Consider the following 19021-nt stretch of genomic DNA (forward strand, 5'->3'; position numbering starts at 1 on the left):
ATTAGGATGTTATTGATTAGTTACCAACATCATCAACGTGCTTAATCATTTTATGCAGTGCGATAGAACAGGTAAAGTTATCATATTGGCAGGAAAGTGATCAATTCATTTTATATCTTGATAGTTTGCATGTGTTAACAATTTATTACCATGTAAGCCATGTGAAGTGCTCTGTGGTTGGGTGAGAGGCAGTGTGGACTTATGATGGCTGTAGATTATATTCGCTATAAGCAAAATATTGGGACCACCTATTGGAAAGTAAATTTTTGAGCATTAACAATAACTTGATGTTAGTTGCACTGGAATGGCTGTTATGATTTTGGAAGTGAAATGTGCTGTATAAATTTGTACAGCTTATTAGATATGTCTGATGTGATGAGCAGATAGGAGAGGCATATGCTTATTATTTAGAAACATAGGAGGCTCCTTTTGATACAGACTTGAACATAAAAGCTTGCTCAGCGTACTAGAAGTTCAATTTTTCATGAATGTCTGACTCTACACAGCATGTGCGGGTTTATGCAAATAGTGTTTTACTAAGAGAACAGTGCATAAATTGGCCATATGCAGGCAAAGCAATAGAGAGAGATCATTTCATCTAGTTCTTGATGAAAAAACTGTATACTTTCATTTCTACCTTTGCTTCAGTACAGATCAGTGTACTTCTACAAAAAAATGACGAGCGCCTTCAGTTGCCCTGAATCCTTTTAGTTCTTCTGTGCCTCTGGGGACGCGTTCACCTGCCATCATCAGTACCAGTTTGTGCACATATCTGCAGGACTTCCTTAGTTAGCATACCTGGCAGAATGTGTCCTCAAACCACAATCACAGGTTTTCTCATTGTGAAGTGTTAACTTGGCACTGACTTGCCTTCCATTAGTTGAAAGCTTGTTTAGGTGAAGCAACTAACTTGGGAGACTTTTACAAGCACCCCTGATGTTACAACGGGGAATACGATAACTGCACTTTGATTTACAACCGCATGTAGGCTGCAGGAGTGGCACATTTTTAATAAAACTAAAGCAGATGTACACTGCAATATATGCTAGATCTGATGAGGATATGAAATGAAATGAAATATGGGTATGAGAGGACACATTCTGCTCAAATTGACTTTTGATCTTTTTGCTTTGCACATACTTGGTTACACCGTATTTACTTGTGTAATAAACGTGCCCACATAATGAATGGACTTCTTACTTTGGCTGTCAAAAAGTACAATCTATTTTTTTCCTTGCTTAATAAACGCACCCTTTCTTTTGTTGCACAGTCTACTGGGGCCGAATCCACGAAACAGTTTGCTTTGGAACGAGTTCGCTTTGTTGCTACGTCATTTTGACATGGTCATGGGTGGGGCGAACCTTGTGGGAGGACCGGTGGGAAACCGCAGCCAATCGGTGATCATGCGAGGTTTTTTTGCATTGACTAGAGGGTGCCACTCATTTTTGAACTTGCGCGGGAAGCTTGTGATATCGCAGAACTTTCGTTGCTGTCGTTTTCGTGTGATACGGTGACAGTACCGGCACGCAGAGGTTGCTGTCTGGGTCGGCACAACTCGATGCGCCAGCGGGAGCTGCTAATTGAGTTCATGGAGCAGTATAGTTAAGTTGGACTAGTTGGCGAACATGCAATGCAGAAGAAACGGTGCTCGTAAACAGATGTGGGACGAAGACCCGCGTGGACAAGATATTAATATGGATATCACAGAATATTTACATGGCACCTAATGAAAAAAGAAAACAGACGAGCAGGAGACAGCACCCAAAGTAGCGCGGCATTACAGCTCACATAGCATCCACAAATTGCACCTAGTAGCTGTCCACTATGGATGACTGGCTGCCACCTTCGCTACCCAGCCGCCGCGGTGGCACAGCGGCTATGGTGCTTGGCTGCTGACCCAAAATGCGTGGGTTCGATCCCGATCGCGGCGGTCATGTTTCAATGCAGGCGAAATGATAGAAACCCACATACTAATTAATATTAGTGCACGTTAAAGAACCCCAGGTGGGCGAAATTATCTGGAGCCCTCCACTACAATGTCCGTCATAGCCCGAGTAGCTTTGGGACGTTAAACTTCATAAAACAAACCAAGCATTCACTGTTACTTTTTCTGATGGTGTACTCCTCTATCAGCTCGCGAGTAAAACTTCCCCTTGGTTATAAAAAATGCTAGTTTTAGCTACAAGCATGGAGCATCCTTTTATTTACGCACTCCTGAGACTAATGTTAACACAACTGATGCTGGTAAAGTTTACTGCAAAAAAAGGGAGCTCGTTTACAACCACGTAGACGCAGGGTACCTACCACGTCTCATGCTTATTTTGGCAAAGAAAGGGAGTACGGCTGAGAGAAAAGCAGCAGTGTTACATGATAAGTAGAACGATGTGGACTCTTCTGCTATCGCCGCAGCGAAAGAGCAAAAGTTTTTGAAGAAAACTTATAACACGTGCCATGACGACGCGTTGTATTGATACAGAGCTTAATGACAGCGCTTTCTTATCCATTCTTCACTCAGCAAGCATGCGTGGTGACATTCGAAGAGGCACAGGCAGATTTTCAACAGCCCTTCTCCACCATTTTCTGCACGTATCGCAGGTATAAGCCAGCTGTCAGCATGCTCACGCCGAGCTATGCCCAGTGTCTTCCTGCTAACGCCCACTCGGTAGACTGGGGTCACAAAAAACGAAAGCGCGCCGATGATATTTCTCTTCCATAATCGCGGCCCTTGTTGATCCTCTGTTAGATGGACCGCCGGTCTACCAATTCCTTAGAAAGCATGTCATGTCGCCTAAAAGCATCATCAGGCATATTGAAGAGATCCTCAAGTACGTTCGGCCGTCGATAACCATCGCTCAATAGCGCGCACATTAAGGAGGCAAACGGAGGAATCACATCTACAATGAAGCAAACGCCAGCGTCTCAGTTCCACGAACGGATGGTGCACCGGTTCACTTTCATTTGATTGACAGCTGGTGTGACGTGTACAAAAACCGCGGTCCTGCCTTCGCGGGATGTCACCACGCCGGCGGTGCCGACACGTGGCCAATCGCGCGCGGCGGCGGTCAGTGGGGAAGCGAACTGATTCCAAAGCGAACCGTTTCGTGGATTCAGCCCCTGGTTGGTGATGATAGTGAATGCTACCGGCACCCTTTTTGATTGCCGAAACAACAGCACCATCTGCCGAATGTGAAGACTTCTATACTACACCCCATGGGATGAACAGTCAGTAGGAATGTTTCGTGAGGTATTCGAGAACCAATAGTAACCACGCCTAGTGACAAAGAGTTTTCGTCTTCGGTCTGCCAGGATTGTGACAACTTGTAACGTTTAAGCTTCACGCTAAATGGTGTGAGCTGTGCTAGAGTGGACTCCAGTGGCACTCTCTTTGGACAGCATGCAGGCTGCTATTTCAGTGAAACATGCGGAAGTAAGATAAAGGTTCTTGACCATGCTCTTGAACACAGAAGCCATGCTGAAGAGTGTATTTTGTATTATTTAGAAGGTGAATCGTACCGGATGAAATGTTTATTTTGCCAGCCTACTTTCTGTCCTGCTTTTTTACAGCTTCAAATGTTTTCTGAATGTTTTACTCTGCATAATGAACACACTCCCCAAGTTTTGAGTGATTTAAAAAAAAAAAAAGTGCATTCATTATGTGAGTAGATACGGTATGTACCAGTATAGTTTTCTGCTTGCTAGTTATGTTGAGCAGAGAGAAAACGTTAAAAACAAAGGAAATTCAAGGTGGTTAAACAGCCTTTTAAATCTTGAATGTAAACTGCAATTTAATTTTTTGTGAGGTGTTCTATTCTGCCTGCTATGGTGTCGTCTCCTCTTGTCAGGTTTGATGTGCAAAGTGCCAGCCGTAATGATTAAGCTTAAATTTCTCTTTAACGTTTGGTATCTATTTATGTATATATTTCTAGCATTACAGAGGCAAAGACTACGGAACAGGAGAAGCATGACCTTTTTGAGCAGCTGAAAGATGCACAATCACAGTACAAGTATGATGGTGAGTGCTGCCAAGTCCTGCATTAAGGTTATCTATTTAAGATAACATCTGTTGAAACCTTATTCAGGACATTATATAGGACATAACACATAAGGTAGGAATTTATTATGACTGTGGCTGTGTTGTATTTAGTTTGTTGACTTCTGCAGTAGGACTGTTAAAAAGCTATCTCGTCCTCTCACTTTGCTGCTGCTAGGACACTAAAGCCTTTGGAAGGGCCTTTTGTGGCAGTAAAAGAAGCTGCGTTTTGTGATCCTTGCCAAGAAAGAATTATTTGTAGAGCATGGCTCAAGCCAGTGCGGGTGCATTTATGACAAGGGCATCTCTTCCTTCGTTGTAAAATTTGGTGCAACTGCCGTTATTCTTCCAGTGCTACTCTTCTACTTCCTGTGTTGCATTCCTTATTTTAATGGTTCTGCTGTTTTGCTCAGTGTATGAAGCCCGAAATACAATACCTGTGACTTTGTCAAGCTGACTCTGTTGTCTTTTTCATTTATTCTGCAGAATTCATATTTGCCTTCAGAGCCTGGAGTTCCTATTGTAAAAATAATTACTTGTGTACAGTAAGCATTGGTGGGAAAGAGTGCTGGAAATGAGAGTAGTTGGACAGTATAGTATGTGGCATTTTTGTAGTAAGGTTTACTAGCAAAAACCTTTTCCTTCCTTTTTATTATTATTTTAATAAAACCACTTACTACTACTACTTTATATCAAGGCCTCTTTCAAGGCACCCTACAGAGAGGTCTGATTACATAATGCATACTTTGTCCAGAGCGTAGAATCAGTTTTTTTCCCATTTTTTTTTCCCATTTTTTTTTTCCTTTTGGGCTTGCAACTTCCTGCTTTTAACTGATGCGGTGTAGAGTGGCCTCCTTGGCTTGTTTTGTGGCCTCCTTGGCTGGTTTTCAAAAGTGAGCCACAGCTGTGACAGCATTCAGGCTCAGATGCACTTGGAATGATGTGTTCAGTTGTGCTGTCTGGCTGTGTTGTGCAGTGGACCACCTGAGCCAGCAGGTGAGCCAGCTGGAGCGGGAGAAGCAGGAGTTGGAGGGAGCCCTTGCCAAGCTGCAGCAGGAGCATGACCAGCTGCTGATCTCTACACAAAACTCGGTCTCCTTTCAGTTCCACACAACAGCCATGCTTGAAGTCAAGAGGTGTGCCCCCCGCCTGGAGTACAGCTGCCCCTAGCAATAAATGGGCCCCTTCGTCTTCATTGTGTGGTAACTTTGTGACTCTACTCTCTGCTTTCTAGGCTACTAGAAGAGCTCAAACAGAAGTACCAGAATGACAAGGAAAATCTTACGCTTAAGGTCCAGGTGAGTTGGTGCCAGTAGCTCTGCTTCATGCCTCTCTGCCTCACTGCACACTGTACTCGAGGCAACTGAATGCCATACAAAAGGTCATTAAGGAAACACCACACAGTCATCCCTGCTTTTGAAAATGCTGCGATGGGCTGTGGATGTTGCAATATGGAAGCATGTAATTAGTGATTTCTGCTGCACTGCTCACCGACTTTGAGCAAGAAGGCTTGGTGCAAGCATCCCAGTTTTAATGCACATCTCATCACCTGGTGGCTGTGAAGGCAAAGCATGATTCTTGATATGAGGGAATGGTCTAAGTGACAAGAGGAAGGAGTGTGCAAAATGCAATTCATAACCTCTTCTACAACAGCATTTAGCTTGAGCATGGTACACAAATAGTTGGAAAATATAAAGTATGCATTATTAATGTGGAATAGGCTGTTCTGTTAAAAGATTTGAGGCCAGACTAGAGGGACAGTTTGGTGTGGTATTTTACCAAAACCGTGTCCTCGTTAGCATTGACAATAGGAGGCAGAACAAGAAGATTTGCATTAGGCTAGAATATAATTTAAAAATAAGGTGAACACCAAGAACAAATCAGCCTGAAAACGTGTTTGTTAGTGGTTCTGGGTGTGCCATATGATTGACAGATGCATAGAGGTGAAGTGAAGAAGTTTGGGGGGTAGGGTGGTTGCAGCTGGCCTAGGACAGGGTTAATTGGAGAGATATGGGAGAGGCCCTTGCCCTGCAGTGGGCGTAGTCTGGCTGATGGTGTTGATTTAATGATTTGCAGTTTACTGAATGTTTAAATGTGTCCATTGCAGGAGTGTGTTGTGGGCATGTGCTGCTTAGATGCACACATAGCTGTCCATGCAACAAAAGCTTTGGAAAAATTTTTAAATGGCAGGTGTTGTTAAGGGCCAGGTGTTTAACCAATATGATAGCCAGTGAATAAAGAAAAAGCTCTTCTAGTTAAACACAAGCTTCATTAACTCATTCTGAAATCAAAAAAGTTACGTTAATGACTTCTCAAAGCGAGATAGTCCAGTCTGACGCCACGTCCCTCCACCACATTCATATATTTCTTGGTCGTCTGTTCCACATGCTTATTTCTGTGCCACCTGACAAAAGCTTGACTACTAGTTTGGCTGTGACCGCATTGGTCATTTGCTTTGTGCAGACAGTACAGATGTCTTGTGCCTGCTCCCTGCACAGCTAGCCGAGCAGGAGAGGCAAGAGCTGAAACAGCAACTGGTTCAGCTGGAAGAAGAAGTGGGATGGCTGCGCAGTGACCACAGTGCTCTGTCAGGTGCCTACCGCCGAGCTGTGCGCCAAAACCACACATTGGTCACCCACCTCCGCGAACTTCAGGATGATGACTCCGAGATGCATTCACTCCTGTCATCACTTCTTGTCACTGTACGTCAGTTTTCAGCTTTTATGGATAGCAGACCATAAGGAAAACTTGACAAAAGCTGCGTGAATGACTAACAAGACTAAGCTGCTTGTAATAATTAAAATTGCTAGATAAAGTATAATGCAGGAGTGAGTAAAATTAGAAGTTTAGAGGTTGGATGCAAATTCTGTAGCTGCCCTCAACCATTCATATGAGGCAGGGCTGTATATGAGAACTTTTTGTGAAGGGCAGCCTAAATCATACATATAGTGGAAACAGATTATTAAAGCACCATGTTGAAGACTTTGCGAGGATGTAATGGTTGTTAATTTTGTTTTTGAGTAGCAAAGCCATGAAATCTGGGCAGTGGATTAGTAGATGCTTACATTTGTAATTGCAATAACGAGCTAGAGGTGATCAAAAAGTTTCAAGTTCGGTAGCTGGTGTCAAGCCTAATTGGTATTACAGTGCGAGAAAACAGTTTTGTAGGGCTTTCAGAACAACGGTTGAGATATTGGTTGCAGAGCTTGATTGGCATCTTTTCCAAGGATTTCCACCCTGGGGACAGCCAAGCACAAAGCTGGGGGATGCTTATGCCTATTAAAAAAAAGAAAAAAATGGTAGGTTTTCACGGTGCATGGGTTCAAACTCGGCACCTTACACATATGGTGTGGATGCTCCTGCATGTGGTCATGGCTTTGCTAGTGCTGTCCACACCCTTCTTGCACACCAGCCCGTCACTGCAAGCGTATTTAGCTGAGTGGCTGAAAACTCAGTCATATGAGCTGCTCCAGGAAAGGTAGAAAGGAATGCTCACTGAGAGCTGGTCATATTACTTGCTCTGATTTTTTTTTTAGTGAAAAATATTACTGTGGTTAATACATGCATATTTGTGTGCTCATACATGCACCTAATATTTAGTTGTTAATTTACTATTTGAGCTATCGGGAGCTTGCACCGACATCGCAGTGGCCGCCATTTGGTGGTACATAGAACCTGGTGAAAAGCCACGTATATGTCTAATTGGCTTATTGCCAGCTGCTCCGGCTTGCACTGCTGAAGCTGCACGCTTTACCACAAAATGGTGCCCCTGATGTCACATGAATACCTCTTATACTAGGGCATGGTGAAGATGAGGCCAAATTAGAGCTTCTGGACTTGTAAACCAAGGATCTACATTATTGAGTTTTTGGGAGGTTTAGGCTGAAGTATCCTGTAATGCATTCCAGAAGCTGTCATGTGTGAAAAAAGTGCAAGGTAATGTGTGAGCATCAAGCACAGTATGACTGCTCACAAAGCTATCAAGCCAAGATTAGAATATGAACAAGCGAAAGCACATTGAAGCAGAAATTTGGGAGAGTTGGCACATGACAAAAAAAAAATGGCTCGGGGACGAAAAATACGGATACAGGAGACTCGAACAAAGCATTGAACTAAAGAAACTTTTTCAGCAGTAACAGGTATTGTTCGTTGGCAATATGTTGTATGCAGGGCGTTCCAACAAAGTAAACCTTCATCCTCATAGAATGCACAAGCTTGCTTTAACCCCCAGCGGACTTGGATTACCCAGGCTCATCGTAAGCTGACCGTCATTCCTGGCTCATGACGAGCCCAGCTTGTCGTGTGATTTTTGGTACACTGTGTCCGGTCTATGGCAGGTAGGGCTAATCCAAAGAATTTTTTTGGTTTCCCAACATATGGCAGCACAGGTGCTAAATCACCATTTTTGTGCCGTTTTTTTAAAACAAATGTGTCCGTTGGGGGTTAAACAAGCCATGGAATGCTCTTTGATCATGATAAATAATCCTGCCTAATCAATCAAATACATACTGATGGAAATCTGAGTCAAACATGGCTGCTTCACATGCAGCAGGGGACTGTCAATCTATGCTGAAAATTGCTTGCTAATTCTTGCACAATTTTGAATATCTGCCCTATTTTGTATTACTGTTTCATTATTTCTGCCGCTGTCACCTCGCAGCAGAGAAATGGAGACTGTTAGATTGCTTTAGTGCCATGAATGGCAGGTGCCAGTGGAAACAGAGTACCAGAGAAAACTGGCTGATGAGTACCTAAGTCATATGCCTAAGCTGGCAGTAATGGGATTACGTGTGCAAAGAAAAAAAATAAGTAGAGTGTAGTCCCTGGGTGACGCTCTTGCAATTTGTACTAGTGCACTGCGCTGGTGCAAATTTTCTTGAAAAAGTTTTGCCATAATTTATTCCACAAGGGTTTTACACCATACATATTTTACAACTTTGGTAAAGGGTGTTTCTTGACCCCTTTAAAGCAGACTTGTGCATTGCATGTGGATGAAAGTGATGCATTTTCGTTGAATGTCAACCTATACATGCATCCATAGCCTTAAACTTTTTCTTTAGGGCTGGGGTATCTGATCTTGTCCAGCCGTCCAACACCCTCTCCTGACCTCCTCTCACCTCTCCTGCAAGGGGCACTCGCATCCCAAAATGGTTTTCACTGTGTGCCTATGGGCACATTCTGGTTTGCTCTTATTCCAATCCATGGTAAAACAGCACGGAAAAAACACGAGGACGGAACAAACTCTCTGTTCAGACCTATTTCGCTAGCATACAATATTCAGAACGTTGTAAAATGATGGAGTGTGCAGCTATGGGGAAGGAGCACGTATGGAAGAACCATTTACAGTGGATGAACATGAATACCAAATGCTTACGAGGGAACAAAATGATCTGAGTGCGACTTTGCTATTGCTAGTGCACGGCCTACAGAGTTTCGAAGGTGAAGTATGTATGAGACAAGCAGGACGGACGGGTGGTTTTGATTTATTTCCCTTTGGGTTGGAGCGGGTATTCATTGTCTATGCAGCCGGCCGTTTCAGGGGAACTAGCTCAATGTGAGTAAAGTTTGCCATATAGATTGTGGCCCCAGAAGTAAAGCAGTCAGGTCAGAAAATGCTTACCACCCCTCTACAGCTGCCCAATTCAGAGCAACGTTTACTCAATATATAAAAGGCATTCATATATAGGTGTGCAATACATTGCCAAATAAATTTGGTCTGAAAGGACCTCAGAGGACCGAAATAAGCAGTTATGATTAAAATGTAGAGATCAAGACTGACACGGTATTGCAGAGGCCAACAAGAAGCAATTTATCAGTTAATTGTGAGGCTATTGCTCACAGCTTGCGCACCTTTTGGGAGAATGGCTTCGTGTTAAATATCTTTGCCACATCTGTCACCTGCACTGCAAAATTTGTGAACATGGGATGGGAAAACACCATTAAAAGCAGAGCCCTATATACTTTTGGTGCTGTTGTGGCACTGACATTTCAATATCTCATGCTTATGCAAGACTTCGGCAGCATTCGACGCCGTTCTTTGAGGTGTTGCTTCAAATGTTTCCTTTCTCACTAAGATAACTTCAGTGCAGCTCTTCAGTCAGTGCAGAATGACGAATGAAAAAACTTGATTGAATAAGACCACATTTTTTTTGCACTGCCCCTCTAATTTTAAGTGTTCTCCCAAGGGGCCTGTCACATGGCTATACATGAGGAGTGGATCTTACAGTGCAGCTTCAACTTGGTTTATAAGGTTTAACGTCCTAAAGCGACTCTGGCTATGAGGGGTGCCGTAGTGGATGGCTCCGGATAATTTTGACCACCTGGGGTTCTTTAACGTGCACTGACATCGCACAGTACATGCACAGGCCTCTGGCATTTCGTCTCCATCGAAATGTGACTGCTGCGGCCAGGATCGAACCTATGTCTGGGGTCAATAGCCGAGCACCTAACCACTGAGCCACTGCACTGGCTGAAGTGGCAGCTTCAAAAGACATGATTGTAAATGGAGACATGATTATGGATGGCGATGGTAGTGACTGACAGTCAATTTTGAATAGCAGTGATCTGTTGTCACGGCAACATCGGCGGGAAAATGGTTTAATGTGTTGCCCAAAGAAGAGGGGTTTAGGTGCAAGCTGATGATGAATGGCACTGACAAGGCTATGGTGAGAGGTGACATATGTACTGGTCAGATGCATCGGCTGATTGCAGGAAGTGTACATAAAAAAATTGCAAGTTGTTTTCAAAAGTACATGCTGTGAGCAGTGTTTCAGGTTAGTCGCACTGTCAGACTCGCTGGTCAAGTGCCAAGACAAAGGAGGACTTCCGTAGTCCTTCGGAGAAAAGCTGCCTGTCTTCTTCTACTATCTGAAAAAAGCACAAAAAGAAGAAAGTTGAATAAACTCATTAAGAAAGCGGTGGATACATGGCTGAAGTCTTGTGAAAGTACAAGATATAAAAATCTTCGTTGCCTGAGCATTACCAAAACTTTTTGGAAATGCTTTTAACGACGTTTAAGCCCAACATTAACAAATTTTGTGATGTGTGCTGGAGACAGGAAAAAGCAACCTGGCGAAAATATATTTAAGACGAAGGCGATGTCCTAAGTGAGCAATAATCCAGCAGTCTAGCAAGAAATTATTTCCTATTGACCTCTGTAATGCCATGTTCATCATAATTCAATAATAATTCATAATGTCCGTCATAATACGAGTTTGTTGAGGAGCTTCCACTATATTGTGTATTTTTCTGCATTGCCGGAACGCGAAACGCATTCCTTTACATTTGTCTGAATTGTCTTCATGTACTTCCTCACACCGATGCCGTAAGGTATGATTCCAGCCATTAAAGTGCACGAACCCCAGAAAAGCTGGGATCACACGCACAACCAAGCAGAACACGCAAGCGGGCAGTGTGGGATGTGAGCGCTGGAACTAGGCACAATGATTGGTATCCTTTGATCTTAGCACCAATGACCGGGCATAGAAAATATAGGACGCTGTGCCGTGCCACATTAAGGCGGATTTAAGCACTCTGATTCTGAGAATTTTTCTTGAGTTTTGATAACTGTAATTCAGAAAAAAGAAAACAGCTGAATCTAGGCACCCAGCATAATATGAATATTCATTTGAAATAACTAAAGCAAGCCTTGAGCTTTTTTAAAAACGAATTAAAATTGCCAGAGGTCCAGGACAGCATTATACCTCCTTTCACATGATGGTGCTATGCAGTCTGTTTTTTCTGCGTTTAGCTATGTGCACGGTTCACAATCTGAAACACCTTAAAAATGAAAGGTGAAAATGCTTGTGGTAGTGGTATATAGAATTCTTGAACTTATCCTCACATATGTGCCTGCAGTGATAATAGCGAGGTGATAATGACTAGGGCCTGGAAATCCAGGCAGCAAAAGGAGTCCAGAATAAGCAAGCATTTAGGCTACAAAGGATAAAAAAATGGGTGCTTAAATACCCAAAAAGGGTTACTTGAGCAATGTTTGCTATTTTTTATCAGGAAACTGAAATAGCAATGACAAGAGAAAATTCGGTAGTCAGTATTTTTATTCTACTGTTATGAAAGAATAGTGCTTGACTGTTACGTTAGTATAGCATGGACTCCTGAATGTGCCCTAAAATAACTGACATCCTAATTGGTTCCCAGATTAGACACTTCTTTTGTCCTCTGGAAGCATAGCCTTATTCTTCTAAAAAATTCTTTTCATGTCACACAAGGTCTGTGGTGTGAACATGAAAGAAGAGAATGCTGAGTTAACGGGCAGCTATTAAAGCTCGGCACAGATTCGACTGATCTGTGCTGAGCAACCATATAATCTTTGCATAGCACTCGTCTGATGTTCGAAACAGTCACAAGGTCTCTATTTTCTCCATCAACTATTGCTAATACTCTCGGCCTCGAATCTCGGTCTCCTGACTACTGTGCCTGCAAAGTTCACGTGTTTATCCACAGTCACCTTTGCTGGCTTTGCTGCCTGCATGCAATGCAGGGGTTGCTTGCTGCAGAGTCAGATGTTTGCTCGCTGCTTGTTACTGCTGCAATCGCTAGTGCCATACTTTTTTTGTCATGTTTGCCATTTTGTCTCCAATAGGAGGGGTTGAGGAGAAGTGCAAGAAATTTTTCCCAAAATCTGCACGGATGGGTAGTATCTTTTTTTTTTTAGAAAAGTATGCACTATTTTGGTATTTATAGGCATTTACAGTCTAAGCTCATCATAACGAAATGGTTTATAACGAAATAATGGATATAGCGAACGAATGATGATACCCCTTGGAAGCTTGGTCGGCAGGGCTATAACAAAGCCATGGCTATAACGAAGTAATCAGTGGGCCCCTTCAACTTCGTTCTAACAAGGTTCAGCTGTGTGTGCAAATCTCTAAAATTCTGGGCTTAATAATGACTTACATAGTCTTGCTGTTGAGTTTGGGTTGCTTGAATTGGCCGTAAAAGCAAAATGTTGTCTGAAAATGAAAGGATCTTTGGTTCTGAATGCCTCCTCTAATTTAGAGTCCACAAATCAGCGATAAAAATGCGGGTGGTGTTCAAGTTTGCAGTGGTGTGGTGATGAAACTTTTAGTTTAGTTTTTAAACAAATCTATTAACCACCTTTGAAAATAATGATAAAAGACAGAGAAGGTCTACCGTAATTCTGTAAAGCATTCACGAAACATGTGGCTGTGATGATTTGAAGGAAGAGCTTTCATAGACACTGAAGAACGTTGAGAAATGGATATGCCTTGTTTGGGTATAATGCGTGTGAAGGTAAAGCATCTGACTGTTGTGTGTAGTAAGCTTACTCATTCGCATACTCACATGTGTGGCCGGTCTTCTCCTTCCTTTTGCCATTTAGTATGGATTGAACTTCAGCAATTATAATCTTGTCTTGAAAATTTTATAATCGTATGTTCTGCCTGACACTCTGCTTTTTTCTGATTAGTTATCTTCACAAACTTGAAAAAATAATACAACTTCCAGATTTAAAATGGTGACCTTTTTTAAGTAGTTTATAAATTTATTAATGCTTGTTAGCTTACTGGTCAATGTAAAATGTGAACTATTACATGATTGACAAGACCTCTAAGGGCTTAGCGCCCATCTTTAGAGAAGGCATTTAATATTTTTAATAGCTGTAGCTGCTTGTGACACTTCTTGCAGAATTCTTGATGATGCATTTATTCTTTTCGCCCTTGCACTTCGTGCCCTCACATTTATGCCCTTGCTCCTTTCCTGCCTACAGAAGATTCCCATTTTACTATGGAACATTTATGACAGACTACTTGGATCATAAAGTTCCGAGAGAATGCTCACCCAAACTAAAGAGGTATGAAGAAAAAAAATACGCAGTGGGTGAACTTTGGTTCAAGTGCCAAAAGCCAGAAAATTTGCCCGATTGTCACATTAGCGGTACATCCGTGTTTATTTTCTCACTCATCACCTCTGAAACCATTGAGAGATGCATTTATCGCTGTCGGTATCAAATAGGAGCTGCAGCGCTTCATCCGCCATGCTTACCTGAGCTTATAGGCCCACCACTGATTCGCTGCTTACAGAGGCCAGACGGTAGTCGAATTCCCCATCTTCATAGTCACCAAGACGTGTGCAGATGCTGCACTGTTTAAAGGGCACCAGTGAGGTATCCTCTCAAAGAGCCGCCCAAGCCTCGGAAAAGAAGCTTATAACATTCTGGCACAACAAGTTCTTAAGGTTTCCTTCAGCGGTGACTGCTCCTTCCCACAAGAAAGAGGACCAGCGATTTCTCAGGGCATCCTTAAACGGCTTCATCCATCCCTGGATATGAACTTTGCCCTTATCTTCCCCTTACCTCTCCGCTATTCTGTTCTTCCCATACTACCTTTCCCCTCTTATCCCGGCTCTCGGAAATTATCATTTACCGGGACAGTTATCTTCCCTATAAACTTTCCAATATCCCCCCCCCCCCCCCCCCACTCATCTTACCACTGAAATCGGACAAGTAGCAGGATGGTGCACATTTTCACGGAAGGAGCTTCCCGGGCTTTTGAAGGCGTTGAAGCTAACACGGTTTTTAGGGTGTGGGCGACGTTTGGGGTCTTTTAGTAGATTAGATATTTCACCCTAAAAGATGGTGAGCGATATTTCTAGTGGGGCCATTCTCTCTGAACTTTACAGTGATCACATAGTAATTTAGTGGCCACAAAGCAGTGATGCTGCAACAGAACATGCATGCAAGTAAATTTCACTATGCACACATGAACTAGGTTCATTTACTTGCATGCCAGTTGTGCCACACATATACTGTAGAGCATCCTGAACAGCATCCTCAAAAGCATTCTCAGCAGCAAATACCTCTCACTTGATGATCATTTCTGCAGAAATGGTGCAGCACCCCCTTAGCTGCCTTATATGATGGAGTGCCTCATAGTTTTTGTGCTCAGCCATTCATGAATGGGACACCTTGTACACGCATGCATGCAGAGTGCTTGGCATGTTGACGCTTGCAAACTATCTGAAAATCAAATATATGAACAATTCAGGTGCTTTTGTTGTAACATGACAAAATTATACATATGAGCTGTGAAGGATGTCATAGTGGGGGGCTCCGGATTATTTAAACCATCTGGGGTTCTTTAAAGGTGCACTAAAAACGAATCTGAACTCGTCTTTTTACCTCGGAAACTCTACCTACATGTTCCGGGAATTCTTAGAAACTTCGAATTATTGTCCTGTGTGGCCGATTGCCCTAATTAAATCGGATTAAACGTCCCGGCTCCCGCCTTTTTTTGAACTCAACGCAGTAGGTAGGCGGAGTCAACCAACGCGTGGAGTGCCTTTTCAGCCAGTCCAGTGGCGGCTTCGCTTTCGCTTTTATTTTGTTTTTTAGCTTTCTGTGAATAAACAGTTTCAGTCACAGGCCATATAGCCGCAAATTAGGCCCACGGAAATAAAAATAAACGTGGACTCTGATTTACGTATCACTCTGCTGATGGCAGAGCGGCAAGCCGCCACGGGACTGGCTGACGTGTTGGTTGACTCCTACCTACTGCGTTGAGTTTTTAAAAAAAGGCTGGAGTCGGGATGTTTCATCGGATTTAATTAGGGCAATCGGCCACAACACAGGACAGTGATTCGAAGTTTCTAAGAATGCCCGGAATATGTAGATAGAGTTCCCGTGGTAAAAAGACGAGTTCAGGTTCCTCTTTAGTGCACCTTTAATGTGCACTGACATTGTGCAGCATACAGGCATCTTTGTATTTTGCCTCCATCAAAATATGGCGATTACGGCCGGGATTAAACCCGTCACCTTGGGATCAGCGGCAGAACACCAAATCCCCTGAGCCACCACGGTGGGTTGTTATAGCTTGACAGTAGGAGGTTAAAAGTATATGAAAAGCCAGAAAGGGAGTCTAAAAATAAAAGACCTTGTGGTGTGGCGAGATGGAAGCTGCGGATTTTATTGTTGATACTTTTGTGGCCATCTTTAGTTATTGCTTAATTATTTCAGAACATTAAGAAATTTTACTTACTGTGTGGGGTATATCATGAGTGAAGCACTTGGAAAGCAGGCCATGCTATAGGTGGGCCGTGACTGGCCATTGTCGTTATGACAGTTTATGGTGAAAGGTGCCCAAGCCACAATTTAAATATCTGACCAGGTGCCCAGTTTCTTGAATTTGCACAGAATCGCTATTTAGGTTGCAGGTAAAGCAAACTTGTATTTTCTTCTTTTCTATTACCAGGCTCACCAAGTTGTGTCTGAGCGTGACAGCTTGGAGATAAAAGTGAGTGAAGGGTTTTGGTGTATTAAGCTAATTAAGGATATTTGTTCTTAGATGTATCACTGCTGTTTGCCAATCCTGGTTTTGTATTGAGAAAATTATGTAATTAGTTGTGCAAGTTTATGCTCAGAAAAATTGTGAAAACATGGAGTATGGCAGTTTTGCAGACAATATAGTGTTGCAAAATCATGTGCTAGGTAGTCTTGTGGGCTGTAGTTAAAGGTACTGTCGTCATATTTAATAATTTCAAGTTTTCACATGTAATGTGCACTTAAACCCTAAAAAAAGAAAACACCTATTTATTTAGGCATCATTGAGTTACTGGGGCTTCTACTCAACACTTTGCTTCTAAGGTAATAAACTTCACTCGAGATTTTGTTGTGCCTCACAGCTGAGATGTGCTGACTTTTGTGTTGTTTTGATTGTAGTAAACCATTGGCAGGAATGAATATAATGATGCTGTAGCTCTAAAAAAAACCAAATCTGTGGCATGGCAGTGGACATAAAAATAAAATAACAAAACAGGGGCACCGCAATGTTTGGATACTGTGTACTGCACAATCATGGACGGGATGTTACAAGATGTAGTTGTGCAGAAAAAAAAAAAAGTGATTTCTGCATTGTCTACTATCCAGCCAGCTGGTAATCATGCCAATGAATGTAGCATACACGTCCCCTCACATTTCCAGGCTTTTCAGTCAACTGGTTGGCCCGATCGTGCAGAAATAAATTTTCTTCTGCCAGTGTCCATCGTGTAAGCTTTTGTTTATGGTCATGGTGTTCATACAGTATTATGTCACAAGCCATATCAGGTGAATGCTTTAAAAAAAATGCAGAATATGCAGAATACATTGTGCTGTTCGTTTTTCTAGGAAAGTAAGTACCTGTACATTTCATTTTATCACTTTTTCCCTGGTGAAAACCACCAGCGTATCCAGTGCAATGAGGACTTCAGAGGGTTCAAGTTTCTCATATGATTTTTGTTTGTTGCAGAATGAAGAAAAAGAGAAAGAGTGCCAGCGGATGCTAGAACTACTGGGACAGCATAATGTGGATATAGATCAGCTGAACAAGTATCTCAAGGTGCGTTTCAGAACAGTGCTTTAGTATACTTTTAGTACTTAATAATAGCATTCTTTAAAAGCTCATTAATTTGACCCTCATTAATTCAAAAATGTGAATAATTTGAACTGCTGGCTCGGTCCTAGCCTACGCCCATTTAAGTCTATGGCATCATACACTCGTTAATTCATACGCTACAAGTCTTGCACCAGTTGATTTGAGTGGACTTTTGAAGGGAGGCTGCGTCCATGTATGAATAGCGCAGCAAGGGATCATATAAAATATCATCGTCATCCTGACTACACCCACTGCAGGTCAAAGGCCTCTCCCATATCTCTCCAATTAACCGTGTTCTGTGTCAGCTGTGGCCATCCTGTCTCCGCAAACTTCTTAATCTCATCCGCCCACCTACCTTTCTGCCTCCCCCTGCTATGCTTGCCTTCTCTTGGAATCCATTACGTTACTCTTATGGTGTCTTCAACTGGTCGCTTTAGATCGCTCTAGAGAGCTCTGAGAGGCGACCACACATTCGGCTGGTCGAAACTGGCCGCTCTGACTACATTCGGCTGGCTCTCTCTGAGCGCTCACCTCCAGCTCGGAGCGCGTCAGAGCGCTCCAAGAAAAAAGTCGGAGCGGCTCCGAGATGAGTCCACGTGACAGAGCCACTTCCGCCATTTCGCAAAAGCGGTGCGAGGCCTCGGCGTCCCCTGTGCGTAGGCAGAAGCAAGTGTAGGCTTTTGACGCAGTAGCAGCGTCCTTGCTGTGTTGTGTTTTGCGGGTGCCACGCTGTGTGAGGCAAGATGTCCAAGAGAGGCCGGATAACTACGCTAGGAACGTGGTCTGTGTTGCTGTCGCATGACAACAGCGATTCCAGCAGCAGCTCAGACAAGGACGACAGTGCTCTCCACAAGGTGATGTTTGAAAAATGAGTGTCCCGTGGGATGGAAAGCTGGGGTAGCGATCTATACAGGCTAAGCGGCGACCGCGACGCAAACTGTTTGCGACCACGTGCGGCTAAAGGTAATCAAGGGACCTTACGTGCGGCTACTGTTGACATCAGCAGCGGTACCGCGTAGTGGTTCCGGAAGTTGCGTCCCCCTTCTGCCTCATGCGCTTCCGCTCTAAAACTCGCTGACCATTCGGCTTGACTAGTCTCGCTATGTGCTCAGAGCGAGAGCGGCTTCCACTCTGCCAGATCCTAACCGGATCGCGGGAGCGACCAGTCGAAGACACCATTAAAGACCACCGGTTATTTTGTCTTCGTATTACATGCCCAGCCCACACCCATTTCTTCCTCTTGATTTTGACTAGGATATCATTAACCTGCCTTTGTTCCCTAACCCACTCTGCCATCTTCCTGTCTCTTAACGTTACACCTATCATTTTCCATTCTATAGTTCACTGTGTGGTCCTCAGTTTAAGTTGAACCCTTTTCGTTATCCTCCATGTTTCTGCCCCATAGGTGAGTACAGGTAAGATACAGCTGCTATGTACTTTTCTTTTGAGGGATATTAGTAAATTGCCATTCATGATCTGAGTGAACCTGCCAAATGCGCTCCACTCTATTTTTATTCTTGTAGTTGTTTCTCTCTCGTGATCCGAATCTGCGGTCACTACCTGCCCTAAGTATACGTCTTCCCTTACCACTTCGAGTGCCTCGTTA

General features: G+C 43.2%; 1 protein-coding gene across 5 annotated transcripts in view; it reads left to right on the forward strand.

The window, feature by feature from the left end:
* Nucleotides 1-19021, forward strand: part of LOC144114038 (uncharacterized) — a 60146-nt gene that overhangs the window by 12502 nt on the left and 28623 nt on the right. For 4 of the 5 annotated variants that reach the window (XM_077647478.1, XM_077647476.1, XM_077647480.1 and 1 more), the window contains exons 7-12: nucleotides 3927-4012; nucleotides 5007-5166; nucleotides 5265-5328; nucleotides 6529-6732; nucleotides 16258-16299; nucleotides 17290-17379. In XM_077647478.1, coding sequence (XP_077503604.1) covers nucleotides 3927-4012; nucleotides 5007-5166; nucleotides 5265-5328; nucleotides 6529-6732; nucleotides 16258-16299; nucleotides 17290-17379 — 646 coding nt within the window. The remainder of the gene's footprint in view (nucleotides 1-3926; nucleotides 4013-5006; nucleotides 5167-5264; nucleotides 5329-6528; nucleotides 6733-16257; nucleotides 16300-17289; nucleotides 17380-19021) is intronic. The other variant, XM_077647477.1, reaches the window with a different exon arrangement.

The sequence above is a fragment of the Amblyomma americanum genome, chromosome 1 (genome assembly GCF_052857255.1).
Source record: "Amblyomma americanum isolate KBUSLIRL-KWMA chromosome 1, ASM5285725v1, whole genome shotgun sequence".
Classification (NCBI taxonomy): Eukaryota; Metazoa; Arthropoda; class Arachnida; order Ixodida; family Ixodidae; genus Amblyomma; species Amblyomma americanum.